The 15,186-nt window shown below is 39.8% G+C and overlaps 1 protein-coding gene across 1 annotated transcript in view; it reads left to right on the top strand.

Moving 5' to 3' along the window:
- The window catches only part of LOC138326448 (uncharacterized), a 63,024-nt gene extending 59,985 nt beyond the window's left edge, over window positions 1–3,039 (top strand). Inside the window, exons 25-30 of the mRNA XM_069272555.1 lie at window positions 32–118; window positions 450–545; window positions 879–986; window positions 1,489–1,644; window positions 2,039–2,131; window positions 3,001–3,039. Coding sequence (XP_069128656.1) covers window positions 32–118; window positions 450–545; window positions 879–986; window positions 1,489–1,644; window positions 2,039–2,131; window positions 3,001–3,039 — 579 coding nt within the window. The remainder of the gene's footprint in view (window positions 1–31; window positions 119–449; window positions 546–878; window positions 987–1,488; window positions 1,645–2,038; window positions 2,132–3,000) is intronic.
- The last annotated feature ends 12,147 nt before the right edge of the window (window positions 3,040–15,186 follow it).

Below are 15,186 nucleotides of genomic sequence, written 5' to 3'. Positions count from 1 at the left end.
GGTGAAATGAGTTAACATTATTGTGTTACAGATAGCCGTAGATAGTGCGGCCAACCTTCCCTGGTCCAACTTCACCCACGCCCATGTGTGCCTGAACCCTCCAGGGGCATTCTACTTGGTAAGTATAATGTTTAAAGTCTTTAACTTAGTTTACATACTTGAATTTGTAAAATCCTATAACACTAGATGCTCACATGTTCAGATATGTCTGAATTATCCATAGGCAGAAACTATTGCAGGAATTCACTAATACTTATAGCACATGAAATGTCTCAACGCTAAACCTTGATAAATTATTCGCAAAATGCAGGAACCCATCTTAACATAAAGTTGTGTATTGATAGGTAAAAAGTATATAAAGGGTTATTTCTAGTTCAGACAGAAAGGTCCTGACTAAATCCTTTCATAATCTGGTTTGAAACATTTTACATGCATGTTAAATCTTACAGGGAGCCCCTCATGCTACATATGACAAGCTCACCTTCACCGAGATGCTGGATCTGAACAGTACCAACTCATCACCAGCCTGGAGAGATGGCTTCAAGGTAGATATATATACTTATACACGTGGTTGTCTGTCATCTGTTGTCTGTCAGTGTTATATAGAAACTTTAAAAGGTAGTTTTAAGGATATGATGGACATTTGTGATTATCTAACTGACTAATACACAGTATATTACACAGTATAAGAAAACTTAGCTAGTATTGGTATTATTACTTTTTCAACATCATTCTGATTTTATTTACTTTCTATGTGAATGTTTTACAGCACAATTAATCAATTCAGCATAGTACATCAAGCTCTTAAAGCGAATTAAGTAGTAATAAAAATGAACATTAATCAAATAATTTAATATGATTTCATTTTGTCTTTGCAGCACTTTCCCAGACGGTCCTACCATCGATTTTTGACCTACATAATACACCTGCAGGAGGTGTCAGTCACAGTAGCCAGGGAAAACTACAAATACGGCCTCATAGAACAGGTACGTATGCTGTGTTGGCAGTAAATTGAGGGAATATAGTGATACCCATGTTTGTCTCTTCCTGTCCTGTCCCATCTCATCTTGAACTGTTGTGTCCCGTCACATCCAGATTTTATATGAAGGAGAGGGCAGTTGTTGTACAGAAATTTCTAGTTAGTGCTGAATGTAATAGCATTTCTACATTTCATAGAAATCTTTATCATACATTTACATTTAAATCTAGGTATCTTTATATTGGCTGGATGGTGGTATTCAAGTAAAAAATGTACCTTTAGTTAGTAAAGTGTGGACTATACTTCAAATTCATGAGGAATTTTGAGTTTTATAAGTTTAATGCCAATCATATATATCTACATATAATGAGTCAAAATTCTATTTGTTCTGCATATCAGAAGAGTATTTAGAAGATCTTTTTCATGCTATTTTATAAAAATGTTCTTCAAATATATTCATCACAAAAATTATGATGATTGTAATTTCATAAAAATGGTATTCTTTGTAGGCATGGACAGCTGTCCAGGTGTTCACAGACAGGTACGCCTTTACCAGTATCTTCCAGCTCCCCCTGTACCAGGGCTCACCAACCCCTCAGATGCTCAAACAGCTGGCCAGGGAACCATGTCAAGAATGGATGGAACGCAACCTCCGCAGCAGGGCTGTAAGTTTTATATACTTCATTCAACTCAATAAGCTCCCAATTAATGCCAGCTAGAGCACTGAACATAAAGTAAGGAAAAGCAGAGGGATAATTATTAGGATCTTATTTCTAGAGCATGCTCATTCATCAAAGATCTGTCAACAACCTGGTATATGTTAATAAAACTGGTCAGTTTGAGCAAATTTCATAATAGTTTCTAATCATAATACCCTGTAGATATATAAATGATTACCTGGTATCTGGTTAAAAATGCATCGCCGAAACATAGCGCAAACTTATTTCTTCGATTTTTGATATGTCAAGAGAAAATTCTAAGGAGAATTTACAGGGTCATATTATGCATTGGGGTATATGCTGTAATAATTTACTTTTACACTTGTCTTTGTTTCTTTAGATCCACCTTGTTGATGGAGCGTCTGTGTTTGTCCGTCTGTCTGATGCCAGGAGAGAAGATGAGCTCCCTGGAGACGTAGCTGGCAATAAACTGGTCAGTGGTGATATATTTTTAATTCCTTTTTAGGTCATTGATATATTTTTAATACCTTGTTACATTTTAAGCTGTATATTTCTCTGTAGGCTGATGTATACTGACTATATTTCGTCCTCCTCTAACTATCATTTAGTGTTACATTTTAAGCTGTATATTTCTCTGTAGGTTGAGGTATATACCAACTATATTCTGTTTTCCTCTCTAGGTCAAGGTAAATACCAACTATATTCTGTTTTCCTCTCTAGGTCAGGGTAAATACCGACAATATTCTGTTTTCCTCTGTAGGTCGAGGTAAATACCGACTTTATTCTGTTTTCCTCTGTAGGTCGAGGTAAATGTTCTGTTTTCCTCTCTAGGTCAGGGTAAATACCGACTATATTCTGTTTTCCTCTGTAGGTCAAGGTAAACACTAACTATATTCTGTTTTTCTCTGTAGGTCAAGGTAAACACTAACTATATTCTGTTTTCCTCTCTAGGTTGAGGTAAATACCGACTATATTCTGTTTTCCTCTGTAGGTCGAGGTAAATGTTCTGTTTTCCTCTCTAGGTCAGGGTAAATACCGACTATATTCTGTTTTCCTCTGTAGGTCAAGGTAAACACTAACTATATTCTGTTTTTCTCTGTAGGTCAAGGTAAACACTAACTATATTCTGTTTTCCTCTCTAGGTTGAGGTAAATACTGACTATATTCTGTTTTCCTCTGTAGGTCAAGGTAAACACTATCTATATTCTGTTTTCCTCTCTAGGTTGAGGTAAATACTGACTATATTCTGTTTTTCTATGTAGGTTGAGGTAAATACTGACTATATTCTGTTTTCCTCTGTAGGCCAAGGTAAATACTGACTATATTCTGTTTTCTCTGTAGGTCGAGGTAAATACTGACTATATTCTGTTTTCTCTGTAGGTCGAGGTAAATACTGACTATATTCTGTTTTCTTCTGTAGGTCGAGGTAAATACTGACTATATTCTGTTTTCCTCTGTAGGTCGAGGTAAATGTTCTGTTTTCCTCTGTAGGTTGAGGTAAATACTGACTATATTCTGTTTTCCTCTCTAGGTCAAGGTAAATACTGACTTTATTCGGTTTTCTCTGTAGGTCGAGGTAAATACTGACTATATTCTGTTTTCCTCTGTAGGTCAAGGAAAATACTGACTATATTCTGTTTCCTCTGTAGGTCGAGGTAAATACCAACTATATTCTGTTTTCCTCTGTAGGTCGACGTAAATACTGACTATATTCTGTTTTCCTCTGTAGGTCAAGGTAAATACTGACTATATTCTGTTTTCTCTGTAGGTCAAGGTAATACTGACTTGAGGTAAATACTGACTATATTCTGTTTTCCTCTGTAGGTCAAGGTAAATACTGACTATATTCTGTTTTCCTCTGTAGGTCAAGGTAAATACTGACTATATTCTGTTTTCCTCTGTAGGTCGAGGTAAATACTGACTATATTCTGTTTTCCTCTGTAGGTCAAGGTAAATACTGACTATATTCTGTTTTCCTCTGTAGGTCAAGGTAAATACTGACTATATTCTGTTTTCTCTGTAGGTCGAGGTAAATACTGACTATATTCTGTTTTCTCTGTAGGTCGAGGTAAATACTGACTATATTCTGTTTTCCTCTGTAGGTCAAGGTAAATACTGACTATATTCTGTTTTCCTCTGTAGGTCAGGTAAATACTGACTATATTCTGTTTTCTCTCTGTAGGTCAAGGTAAATACTGACTATATTCTGTTTTCTCTGTAGGTCGAGGTAAATACGACTATATTCTGTTTTCCTCTGTAGGTCGAGGTAAATACTGACTATATTCTGTTTTCCTCTGTAGGTCGAGGTAAATACTGACTATATTCTGTTTTCCTCTGTAGGTCGAGGTAAATACTGACTATATTCTGTTTTCTCTGTAGGTCGAGGTAAATACTGACTATATTCTGTTTTCTCTGTAGGTCGAGGTAAATACTGACTATATTCGGTTTTCTCTGTAGGTCGAGGTAAATACTGACTATATTCTGTTTTCCTCTGTAGGTCGAGGTAAATACTGACTATATTCTGTTTTCTCTGTAGGTCGAGGTAAATACTGACTATATTCTGTTTTCTCTGTAGGTCAAGGTAAATACTGACTATATTCTGTTTTCTCTGTAGGTCGAGGTAAATACCAACTATATTCTGTTTTCCTCTGTAGGTCGAGGTAAATACTGACTATATTCGTTTTCTCTGTAGGTCGAGGTAAATACTGACTATATTCTGTTTTCTCTCTCTGTAGGTCGAGGTAAATACTGACTATATTCTGTTTTCCTCTGTAGGTCGAGGTAAATACTGACTATATTACTGTTTTCTCTGTAGGTCGAGGTAAATACTGACTATATTCTGTTTTTCCTCTGTAGGTCAGGTAAATACTGACTATATTCTGTTTTCTCTGTAGGTCGAGGTAAATACTGACTATATTCGGTTTTCTCTGTAGGTCGAGGTAAATACTGACTATATTCGGTTTTCCTCTGTAGGTCGAGGTAAATACTGACTATATTCGGTTTTCTCTGTAGGTCGAGGTAAATACTGACTATATTCGGTTTTCTCTGTAGGTCGAGGTAAATACTGACTATATTCTGTTTTCTCTGTAGGTCGAGGTAAATACTGACTATATTCTGTTTTCTCTGTAGGTCGAGGTAAATACTGACTATATTCTGTTTTCTCTGTAGGTCGAGGTAAATACTGACTATATTCGGTTTTCTCTGTAGGTCGAGGTAAATACTGACTATATTCATGTTTTCCTCGAGGTAGGACTCGAGGGTAAATACTAGGGTCGAATTCTTCTGACTCTGTAGGTTGAGGTATTTTCTCTGTAGGTCTGTTTTTCCATCTCTGCTACAAACAGAGAGAAGCCAGGCAAGTTACTCAGTCTCTCTAGTCACCCAGCGGCCCAAGCACTCAAGAAGCTTTTGTGGTGACGGGCAATGTAAGTTTTCTTATCTCTACATCTATTATGATTCTTATGTTGAAAGTAGGTTACAAAATAGAAACACATTGTTTTGGTGATATTTTACATATTTTAAAAGAAAATTAAAAGTCAAAAGAAAGATTAAGTCATTTTTAGCTCACCTGGCCTGAGCATATGTCATGGCGCGGCGTCCGTCGTCCGTATGTCCGTATGTCCGTCCGTCCGTCAACATTTCCTTTAAATCGCTACTAGTCATAGAGTTCTGCATGGATTGTAACCAAATTTGGCCACAAACATCCTTGGGGGAGGGGAAACAGAACTTGTATAAATTTTGGCTCTGTCCCCCCCCCCCCCGGGGCAGGAGGGGCGGGGCCCAATAGGGGAAATAGAGGTAAATCCTATAAATCGCTACTTGTCCTAGAGTTCTGCATGGATTGTAACCAAATTTGACCACAAACATGCTTGAGGGAGGGGGAACAGAACTTGTATAAATTTTGGCTCTGGTCCCCCAGGGGCAGGAGGGGCGGGGCCAAATAGGGGAAATAGAGGTAAATCCTTTAAATCGCTACTTGTCCTAGAGTTCTGCATGGATTGTAACCAAAATTAGCCACAAACATCCTTGGGGGAAGGGGAACAGAACTTGTATAAATTTTGGCTCTGGTCCCCCGGGGGTAGGAGGGGCGGGGCCCAATAGGGGAATTAGAGGTAAATCCTTTAAATTGCTACTACTCATAGAGTTCTGAATGGAATGTAACCAAAATTGGCCACAAACATCCTTGGGGGAAGGGGAACAGAACTTGTATAAATTTTGGCTCTGGTCCCCCGGGGGCAGGAGGGGCGGGGCCCAATAGGGGAAATAGAGGTAAATCCTTTAAATCGCTACTAGTAATAGAGTTCTGAATGGAATGTAACTAAATTTGGCCACAAACATCCTTGGGGGAAGGAACAGAACTTGTATAAATTTTGGCTCTGGTCCCCCGGGGGCAGGAGGGGCGGGGCCCAATAGGGGAAATAGAGGTAAATCCTTTAAATCGCTACTTGTCATAGAGTTCTGAATGGAATGTAACTAAATTTGGCCACAAACATCCTTGGGGGAAGGGGAACAGAACTTGTATAAATTTTGGCTCTGATCCCCCGGGGGCAGGAGGGGCGGGGCCCAGTAGGGGAAATAGAGGTAAATCCTTTAAATCGCTACTAGTAATAGAGTTCTGAATGGAATGTAACTAAATTTGGCCACAAACATCCTTGGGGGAAGGAACAGAACTTGTATAAATTTTGGCTCTGGTCCCCCGGGGGCAGGAGGGGCGGGGCCCAATAGGGGAAATAGAGGTAAATCCTTTAAATCGCTACTTGTCATTGAGTTCTGAATGGAATGTAACTAAATTTGGCCACAAACATCCTTGGGGGAAGGGGAACAGAACTTGTATAAATTTTGGCTCTGATCCCCCGGGGGCAGGAGGGGCGGGGCCCAGTAGGGGAAATAGAGGTAAATCCTTTAAATCACTACTTGTCGTAGAGTTCTGAATGGAATGTAACTAAATTTGGCCACAAACATCCTTGGGGGAAGGGGAACAGAACTTGTATAAATTTTGGCTCTGGTCCCCCGGGGGCAGGAGGGGCGGGGCCCAATAGGGGAAATAGAGGTAAATCCTTTAAATCGCTACTTGTCATAGAGTTCTGAATGGAATGTAACTAAATTTGGCCACAAACATCCTTGGGGGAAGGGGAACAGAACTTGTATAAATTTTGGCTCTGATCCCCCGGGGGCAGGAGGGGCGGGGCCCAGTAGGGGAAATAGAGGTAAATCCTTTAAATCACTACTTGTCGTAGAGTTCTGAATGGAATGTAACTAAATTTGGCCACAAACATCCTTGGGGGAAGGGGAACAGAACTTGTATAAATTTTGGCTCTGGTCCCCCGGGGGCAGGAGGGGCGGGGCCCAATAGGGGTAATAGAGGTAAATCCTTTAAATCGCTACTAGTCATAGAGTTCTGAATGGAATGTAACCAAATTTGGCCACAAACATCCTTGGGGGAGGGGGAACAGACCTTGTATAAATTTTGGCTCTGATCCCCCGGGGGCAGGAGGGGCGGGGCCCAGTAGGGGAAATAGAGGTAAATCCTTTAAATCACTACTTGTCGTAGAGTTCTGAATGGAATGTAACTAAATTTGGCCACAAACATCCTTGGGGGAAGGGGAACAGAACTTGTATAAATTTTGGCTCTGGTCCCCCGGGGGCAGGAGGGGCGGGGCCCAATAGGGGGAATATAGGTAAATCCTTTAAATCTCTACTTGTCCTAGAGCTCTACATGAATTGTAACCAAATTTGGCCACAAACATCCTTGGGGGAAGGGGAACAGAACTTGTATAAATTTTGGCTCTGATCCCCCAGGGGCAGGAGGGGCGGGGCCCAATAGGGGAAATAGAGGTAAATCCTTTAAATCACTACTTATCATTGAGTTCTGAATGGAATGTAACCAAATTTGGCCACAAACATCCTTTGGGGAAGGGGAACAGAACTTGTATAAATTTTGGCTCTGATCCCCCGGGGGCAGGAGGGGCGGGGCCCAATAGGGGAAATAGAGGTAAATCCTTTAAATCGCTACTTGTAATAGAGTTCTACATGAATTGTAACCAAATTCTGCCACAAACATCCTTGGGGGAAGGGGAACAGAACTTGTGTAAATTTTGACTCTGGTCCCCAGGGGGCAGGAGGGGCGGGGCCCAATAGGGGAAATAGAGGTAAATCCTTTAAATCGCTACTAGTCATAGAGTTCTGAATGGAATGTAACCAAATTTGGCCACAAACACCCTTGGGGGAAGGGGAACAGAACTTGTATAAATTTTGGCTCTGATCCCCCAGGGGCAGGAGGGGCGGGGCCCAATAGGGGTAATAGAGGTAAATCCTTTAAATCGCTACTAGTCATAGAGTTTTGAATGGAATGTAACCAAATTTGGCCACAAACATCCTTGGGGGAGGGGGAACAGACCTTGTATAAATTTTGGCTCTGACCCCCTGGGGGCAGGAGGGGCGGGGCCCAATAGGGGAAATAGAGGTAAATCCTTTAAATCGCTACTTGTCCTAGAGTTCTGAATGGAATGTAACCAAATTTGGCCACAAACATCCTTGGGGGAAGGGGAACAGAACTTGTATAAATTTTGGCTCTGACCCCCCGGGGGCAGGAGGGGCGGGGCCCAATAGGGGAAATAGAGGTAAATCCTTTAAATCGCTACTTGTCCTAGAGTTCTACATGAATTGTAACCAAATTTGGCCACAAACATCCTTGGGGGAAGGGGAACAGAACTTGTATAAATTTTGGCTCTGATCCCCCAGGGGCAGGAGGGGCGGGGCCCAATAGGGGAAATAGAGGTAAATCCTTTAAATCGCTACTAGTCATAGAGTTCTGAATGGAATGTAACCAAATTTGGCCACAAACATCCTTGGGGGAAGGGGAACAGAACTTGTATAAATTTTGGCTCTGACCCCCCGGGGGCAGGAGGGGCGGGGCCCAATAGGGGAAATAGAGGTAAATCCTATAAATCGCTACTTGTCCTAGAGTTTTGCATGGATTGTGACCAAATTTGGCCACAAACATCCTTGGGGGAAGGGGAACAGAACTTGTATAAATTTTGGCTCTGATCCCCTGGGGGCAGGAGGGGCGGGGCCCAATAGGGGAAATAGAGGTAAATCCTTTAAATCGCTACTTGTAATAGAGTTCTACATGAATTGTAACCAAATTTGGCCACAAACATCCTTGGGGGAAGGGGAACAGAACTTGTATAAATTTTGACTCTGGTCCCCCGGGGGCAGGAGGGGCGGGGCCCAATAGGGGAAATAGAGGTAAATCCTTTAAATCGCTACTAGTCATAGAGTTCTGAATGGAATGTAACCAAATTTGGCCACAAACATCCTTGGGGGAAGGGGAACAGAACTTGTATAAATTTTGGCTCTGATCCCCCAGGGGCAGGAGGGGCGGGGCCCAATAGGGGTAATAGAGGTAAATCCTTTAAATCGCTACTAGTCATAGAGTTTTGAATGGAATGTAACCAAATTTGGCCACAAACATCCTTGGGGGAGGGGGAACAGACCTTGTATAAATTTTGGCTCTGACCCCCTGGGGGCAGGAGGGGCGGGGCCCAATAGGGGGAATAGAGGTAAATCCTTTAAATCTCTACTTGTCCTAGAGCTCTACATGAATTGTAACCAAATTTGGCCACAAACATCCTTGGGGGGAAGGGGAATAGAACTTGTATAAATTTTGGCTCTGATCCCCCAGGGGAAGGAGGGGCGGGGCCCAATAGGGGAAATAGAGGTAAATCCTTTAAATCACTACTTGTCATAGAGTTCTGAATGGAATGTAACCAAATTTGGCCACAAACATCCTTTGGGGAAGGGGAACAGAACTTGTATAAATTTTGACTCTGGCCCCCCGAGGGCAGGAGGGGTGAGGCCCAATAGGGGAAATAGAGGTAAATCCTATAAATCACTTCTTGTCCTAGAGTTTTGTTTGGATTGTGACCAAATTTGGCCATAAACATCCTTGGAAGAAGGGGAACAGAACTTGTATAAGTTTTGGCTCTGACCCCCTGGGGGCGGGAGGGGTGGGGCCCAATAGGGGATTTGGAGGTTAATATTAAAATTCCTTCAGAGAAGAAACAATGAACCTGTATTCAGAACATTACTTGGCATTACAAACCAGGTGAGCGATACAGGCCCTCTGGGCCTCTTGTTCTATTCTTGATTTCGCTGAATATTAAATGAGTGATTTTGTGACTTATGTCTTTTTAGCTGGTGTATAAGCTGTATGAAGATAATGGTCCATGATCTGCACCTTAGAAAAGTAGGAGAAGGTGGATTCATCACCACAAAAAGACATTATAACAAAGTATTATTGAGATATCCAGCAGTGATCTGTGTGGTGGGTCTCTGTACAAGAGTCCTGTACCCTGAGATATCCAGCCGTGTCCCCTCTGCAAGAGTCCTGTACCATACAAGAGTTCTGTACCCTGAAATATCCAGCCATGGTCTGTGTGGTGGGTCCCTGTACAAGAGTCCTATACCCCGAGATATCCAGCCATGGTCTTTGTGGTGGGTCCCTGTACAAGAGTCCTGTACCATGAGATATCCAGCCATGATCTGTGTGGTGGGTCCCTGTACAAGAGTCCTGTACCCTGAGATATCCAGCCTTGATCTGTGTGGTGGGTCCCTGTACAAGAGTCATGTACCCTGAGATATCCAGCCATGATCTTTGTGGTGGGTCCCTGTACAAGAGTCCTGTACCCTGAGATATCCAGCCATGATCTGTGTGGTGGGTCCCTGTACAAGAGTCCTGTACCCTGAGATATCCAGCCATGATATGTTTTGTGGGTGCCTTCTACAAGAGACCTGTACCCTGAGATATCCAGCCATGATCTGTGTGGTGGGTCCCTGTACAAGAGTCCTGTACCCTGAGATATCCAGCCATGATCTGTGTGGTGGGTCCCTGTACAAGAGTCCTGTACCCTGAGATATCCAGCCATGATCTTTGTGGTGGGTCCCTGTACAAGAGTCCTGTACCCTGAGATATCCAGCCATGATCTGTGTGGTGGGTCTCTGTACAAGAGTCCTGTACCCTACAAGAGTTCTGTACCCTGAGATATCAAGCCATGGTCTATGTGGTGGGTCCCCTCTACAAGAGTCCTGTACCCTGAGATATCCAGCCATGATATGTGTGGTGGGTTCCCTCTACAAGAGACCTGTACCTTGAGATATCCAGCCGTGATCTATGTGATGGGTCCCCTCGACAAGAGTCCTGTACCCTGAGATATCCAGCCGTGATATGTTTTGTGGGTGCCTTCTACAAGAGACCTGTACCCTGAGATATCCAGCCATGATATGTTTTGTGGGTGCCTTCTACAAGAGACCTGTACCCTGAGATATCCAGCCATGATCTGTGTCATGGTCCCTCTACAAGAGTCTTGTACCCCGAAATATCCAGCCATGATATGTGTGGTGGTCCACTTTACAAGAGACTTGTACCCTTAGATATCCAGCCATGATATGTGTGGTGGGTCCCCTCTACAAGAGACCTGTACCTTGAGATATCCAGCCGTGATCTATGTGATGGGTCCCCTCGTCAAGAGACCTGTACCCTAAGATATCCAGCCGTGATCTGTACCCTGAGATATCCAGCCATGATATGTTTTGTGGGTGCCTTCTACAAGAGACCTGTACCCTTAGATATACAGCCATGATATGTGTGGTGGATCCGTCTACAAGAGGCTAGGACCGTTTCGCTAATTACATGAAAGTCGCTTGATCACAAAAACTTCCCAAAAGCGTAATATACTGTACATATAAACTTGTTAACAGAATGAAAGTGTATCTATTGCATATATAATAGCAGTGAAAGTTTTATGCATGAAAATTGCAAAATTATGCACTCACAAAAATATCAATGTTTACAGTAAAGGGTTTGACTAGTTGGACCTAGTTCTTCCTTTGTGAATTAATTAAAGATCTGATGATTTTATATAATTTTCTGATGAGTAGGCTTGAATCAAAATAAGCAGGGGTCTCCGGATTTATACTTGAAATAATTTTGTTTACAAACAGTCAAACCAGTTCAAGTTTATAACAAAAACTGCCTTCTTCTACAAGATATCCAGTTGTGATGAGTGTGTGTGTGTTTGTCTGGGTGCCTATAGAGTTTGGCACCCTAAGATGAGATAGTTATTCCTGTTCTGTCACAGAGTTTTATTGTCTGAAGTCAGTCCTTGTTGTCTTATTGTTTTATTTCTTGAAACAGACATTTTATATGATGTTCGATTGAACTTTGGGTTTCTTTTTTCTGTCTTAATCCACAAATGCTTAAAAAGCTTTATATAAATGCACGATGATGATGAACAATTAGTGCCATATTACTTATCCATATGTTTATATATAGCTAATATAAAATGTACTGTTACTAGTAACTATGCATAAAATGTTACTAGCTGTATGAAAGATCATGGAAGAAATTGTTATTTGGTAACTGATTTACGTTTTTCATCCAACACAAGGAACAGTTGAAGTTTAAAAATCAGTCATAAGTGTTGTGTATGTAATATGTCTGAAATGGCTATTGGTCGAAACTGTCACTATACTTTATCCTGAACATGTTTGAAATGTTACACAGAGTAACTTATCTTATTTTGGCGGGATAGCCATGTTTCTAGATTATACAGGTTTTAGTAAGCATAAATTAAGGAGGGAAATGCCATACAAGTACGCCGGAATACACCAATCCAGATAAGTTTTTTAGCAAGTTTACTGTTCTTCCATTATTCAAGATCACAGGGTTTGAAAAGGCTGGGAGATTATTTTATAAAGTTGTAATTTCAACACTTTAAATCATAAGACTGATGTCGATAATGTGGTCTATTTGTGTATAGGCACTTGTTTTTTTTTTAGTTTGTATATTTGTGTAGGTGTAGTACATATTAATGAAGCAGTGTCCAAGATTGTATGACATTTCCAAATGTTTAATATTACATGTATCTGAATGTTATTTATCATAATGAAGCAGTGTCCAAGATTGTATGACCTTTCCAAAATGTTTTTTTTCCCTTATTATTTTGCTTATTTATAATAATGAATTGAAAATTATGTTAAAGATTGTACATCAACCGTTCCAAATGTTTATTATTTAATACTGTTATTTATTTTATTCATAATGAATTGAAAATTATGTTAAAGATTGTACAACCGTTCCAAATGTTTATTATTTAATACTGTTATTTATTTTATCATAATAAACTTATTTTAGATTGTACAACCTTTCCAAATGTTTATTATTTAATACTGTTATTTATTTTATCATAATAAACTTATTTTAGATTGTACAACATTTCTAAATTTGATGTCATAATAAACTTATTTTAGATTGTACAACATTTCTAAATGTGATGTATATTTAAAGTATTTTAAATCATTATTTTGTACAACTTATTGATTAATAATCCAAGTCATTCAAATATGACCACCTGTACCAGACATACTTGGTATATTAGAAGCAGTGTGATACATGCTAGTTGATTTGTCACACACACACTTAAGTGCCTTTTACAATTATGTTATAGATCTTGGTGTATATATCCGTCCATGATAAAATGATACATTGGGATTGAACACCGATTCATCAACACATTTACCATTATTATACCTCACTTTCATTTAGAATGTTCCGATTGGATTAAACTTGATCAAATGACATTGAATAACTTGGATATTTAACCGGAATTGGGAGGCGGGGCAAATAACCCTAGAGAAATAACCACTTGGAAGCTCCGCACATGACTGGAAATTGATGTCATCTGCAACATCAACCAACAATGACAACGCTGTTTCTAATTTTTTGCAGCTCGATGAATTTAGCAATGTGGTTGGGAAATATCTTTATGAGTTCTTTTACAAGAGATTTAGATAGCTTGTTGATGTAACAAATTTATGGATTTGTTTCAATTTTGTTTGGTATGATTAAATAATTATGTCCCTATGTGTTGGGACACATCTAGAATTGTCTCCCTGGAAAGAGTTATTTTCCCGAGGGCGAAGCTCTTTCCATGAGACAATTCTAGATGTATCCCTCCATAGAGGGCTATAAATGTATATTATGTACTTTTATTAATCGATCATGAGATTTATGATGCATTTTTATTTTGTGATATTTTAACATGTATTTCACATAACCTGATCAAAACACTCACATTCTGCTATGTTTAGAAGTTTTAACTTTGACATGCTGAGGAAAAAATCAAATGATAGAAGTGGTATTGGAGCACTATACATGTATATATTTTAAATGTGAGATGGTATATTACATTGCATCCAATTCTACTAAAATCATGGGGAAATACATACTAATGCTTATACATCAAGCCATTACTGAAAGTCTACAGGGAATCTCATTCTACCATTTGTCATTAAGTTTGTTTGTATCAAAATGACATTGGTAAAGTACTAGGGTATTTCGGTTGATTAGTCCCACCTTCCAGTGATTACGACATCATTTCAGTATCGTGAAATCTCAGCATCAAAGTTGTTTCAGTAGTTTTCCTTCCTTCTAAAATTTTGATATTAGTGTCGAATTGCAATACCGAAGCTGGTGTTCATTATCTTAATTTAAATCACAATATAAAGTAACCTTTTGAGGAACTTACTTTGCCATTAGTCATACACTATTATCGTGATAATTGTATACAACAATAATGTCACATCTATTTATTTGTAAAAATTCATTATTTTATCATTCTTCATTTAAAGAAATATTTATTTTTAGTACTTCTAAAATCTAGTTTTGATGTGTCAGATTTTTTAACAATATTAGACTTATTTTAGATAGATGATGATATATGTAATTCCATCCATTCCTTTAAGAAGTTGTTGGATTATAGATACCGAGTGTTTTTCCAAAGACCCGGTTTATCATTCAATGTATTATTATGCCAATACATTCCATGTCAAATCTGCACTTAATAATGATTGAGCAAAAAGAATACTTTAAAAAAAAAAATTCATTTCAATTTTATTTGTTTTGATCTCTTTTATTCATCCATCAATATTGACACACGAGCACATTGTAGCTTTCAAACCGTGCCAGGTGTTAGGGATGGAGGTTCTATATAACACAGCTTACAAACCGTGCCAGGTGTTAGGGATGGAGGTTCTATGTAAGGTGTTAGGATGGAGTTCTATATAACACAGCTTACAAACCGTGCCAGGTGTTAGGGATGGAGGTTCTATATAACACAGCTTACAAACCGTGCCAGGTGTTAGGGATGGAGGTTCTATATAAACACAGCTTACAAACCGTGCCAGGTGTTAGGGATGGAGGTTCTATATAACACAGCTTACAAACCGTGCCAGGTGTTAGGGATGGAGGTTCTATATAACACAGCTTACAAACCGTGCCAGGTGTTAGGGATGGAGGTTCTATATAACACAGCTTACAAACCGTGCCAGGTGTTAGGGATGGAGGTTCTATATAACACAGCTTACAAACCGTGCCAGGTGTTAGGGATGGAGGTTCTATATAACACAGCTTACAAACCGTGCCAGGTGTTAGGGATGGAGGTTCTATATAACACAGCTTACAAACCG

This window comes from Argopecten irradians, chromosome 6, assembly GCF_041381155.1.
Source record: "Argopecten irradians isolate NY chromosome 6, Ai_NY, whole genome shotgun sequence".
NCBI lineage: Eukaryota > Metazoa > Mollusca > Bivalvia > Pectinida > Pectinidae > Argopecten > Argopecten irradians.
The sequence above is the reverse complement of the archived record's forward strand: the minus strand, read 5'-3'. Positions and strand labels throughout refer to the sequence as shown.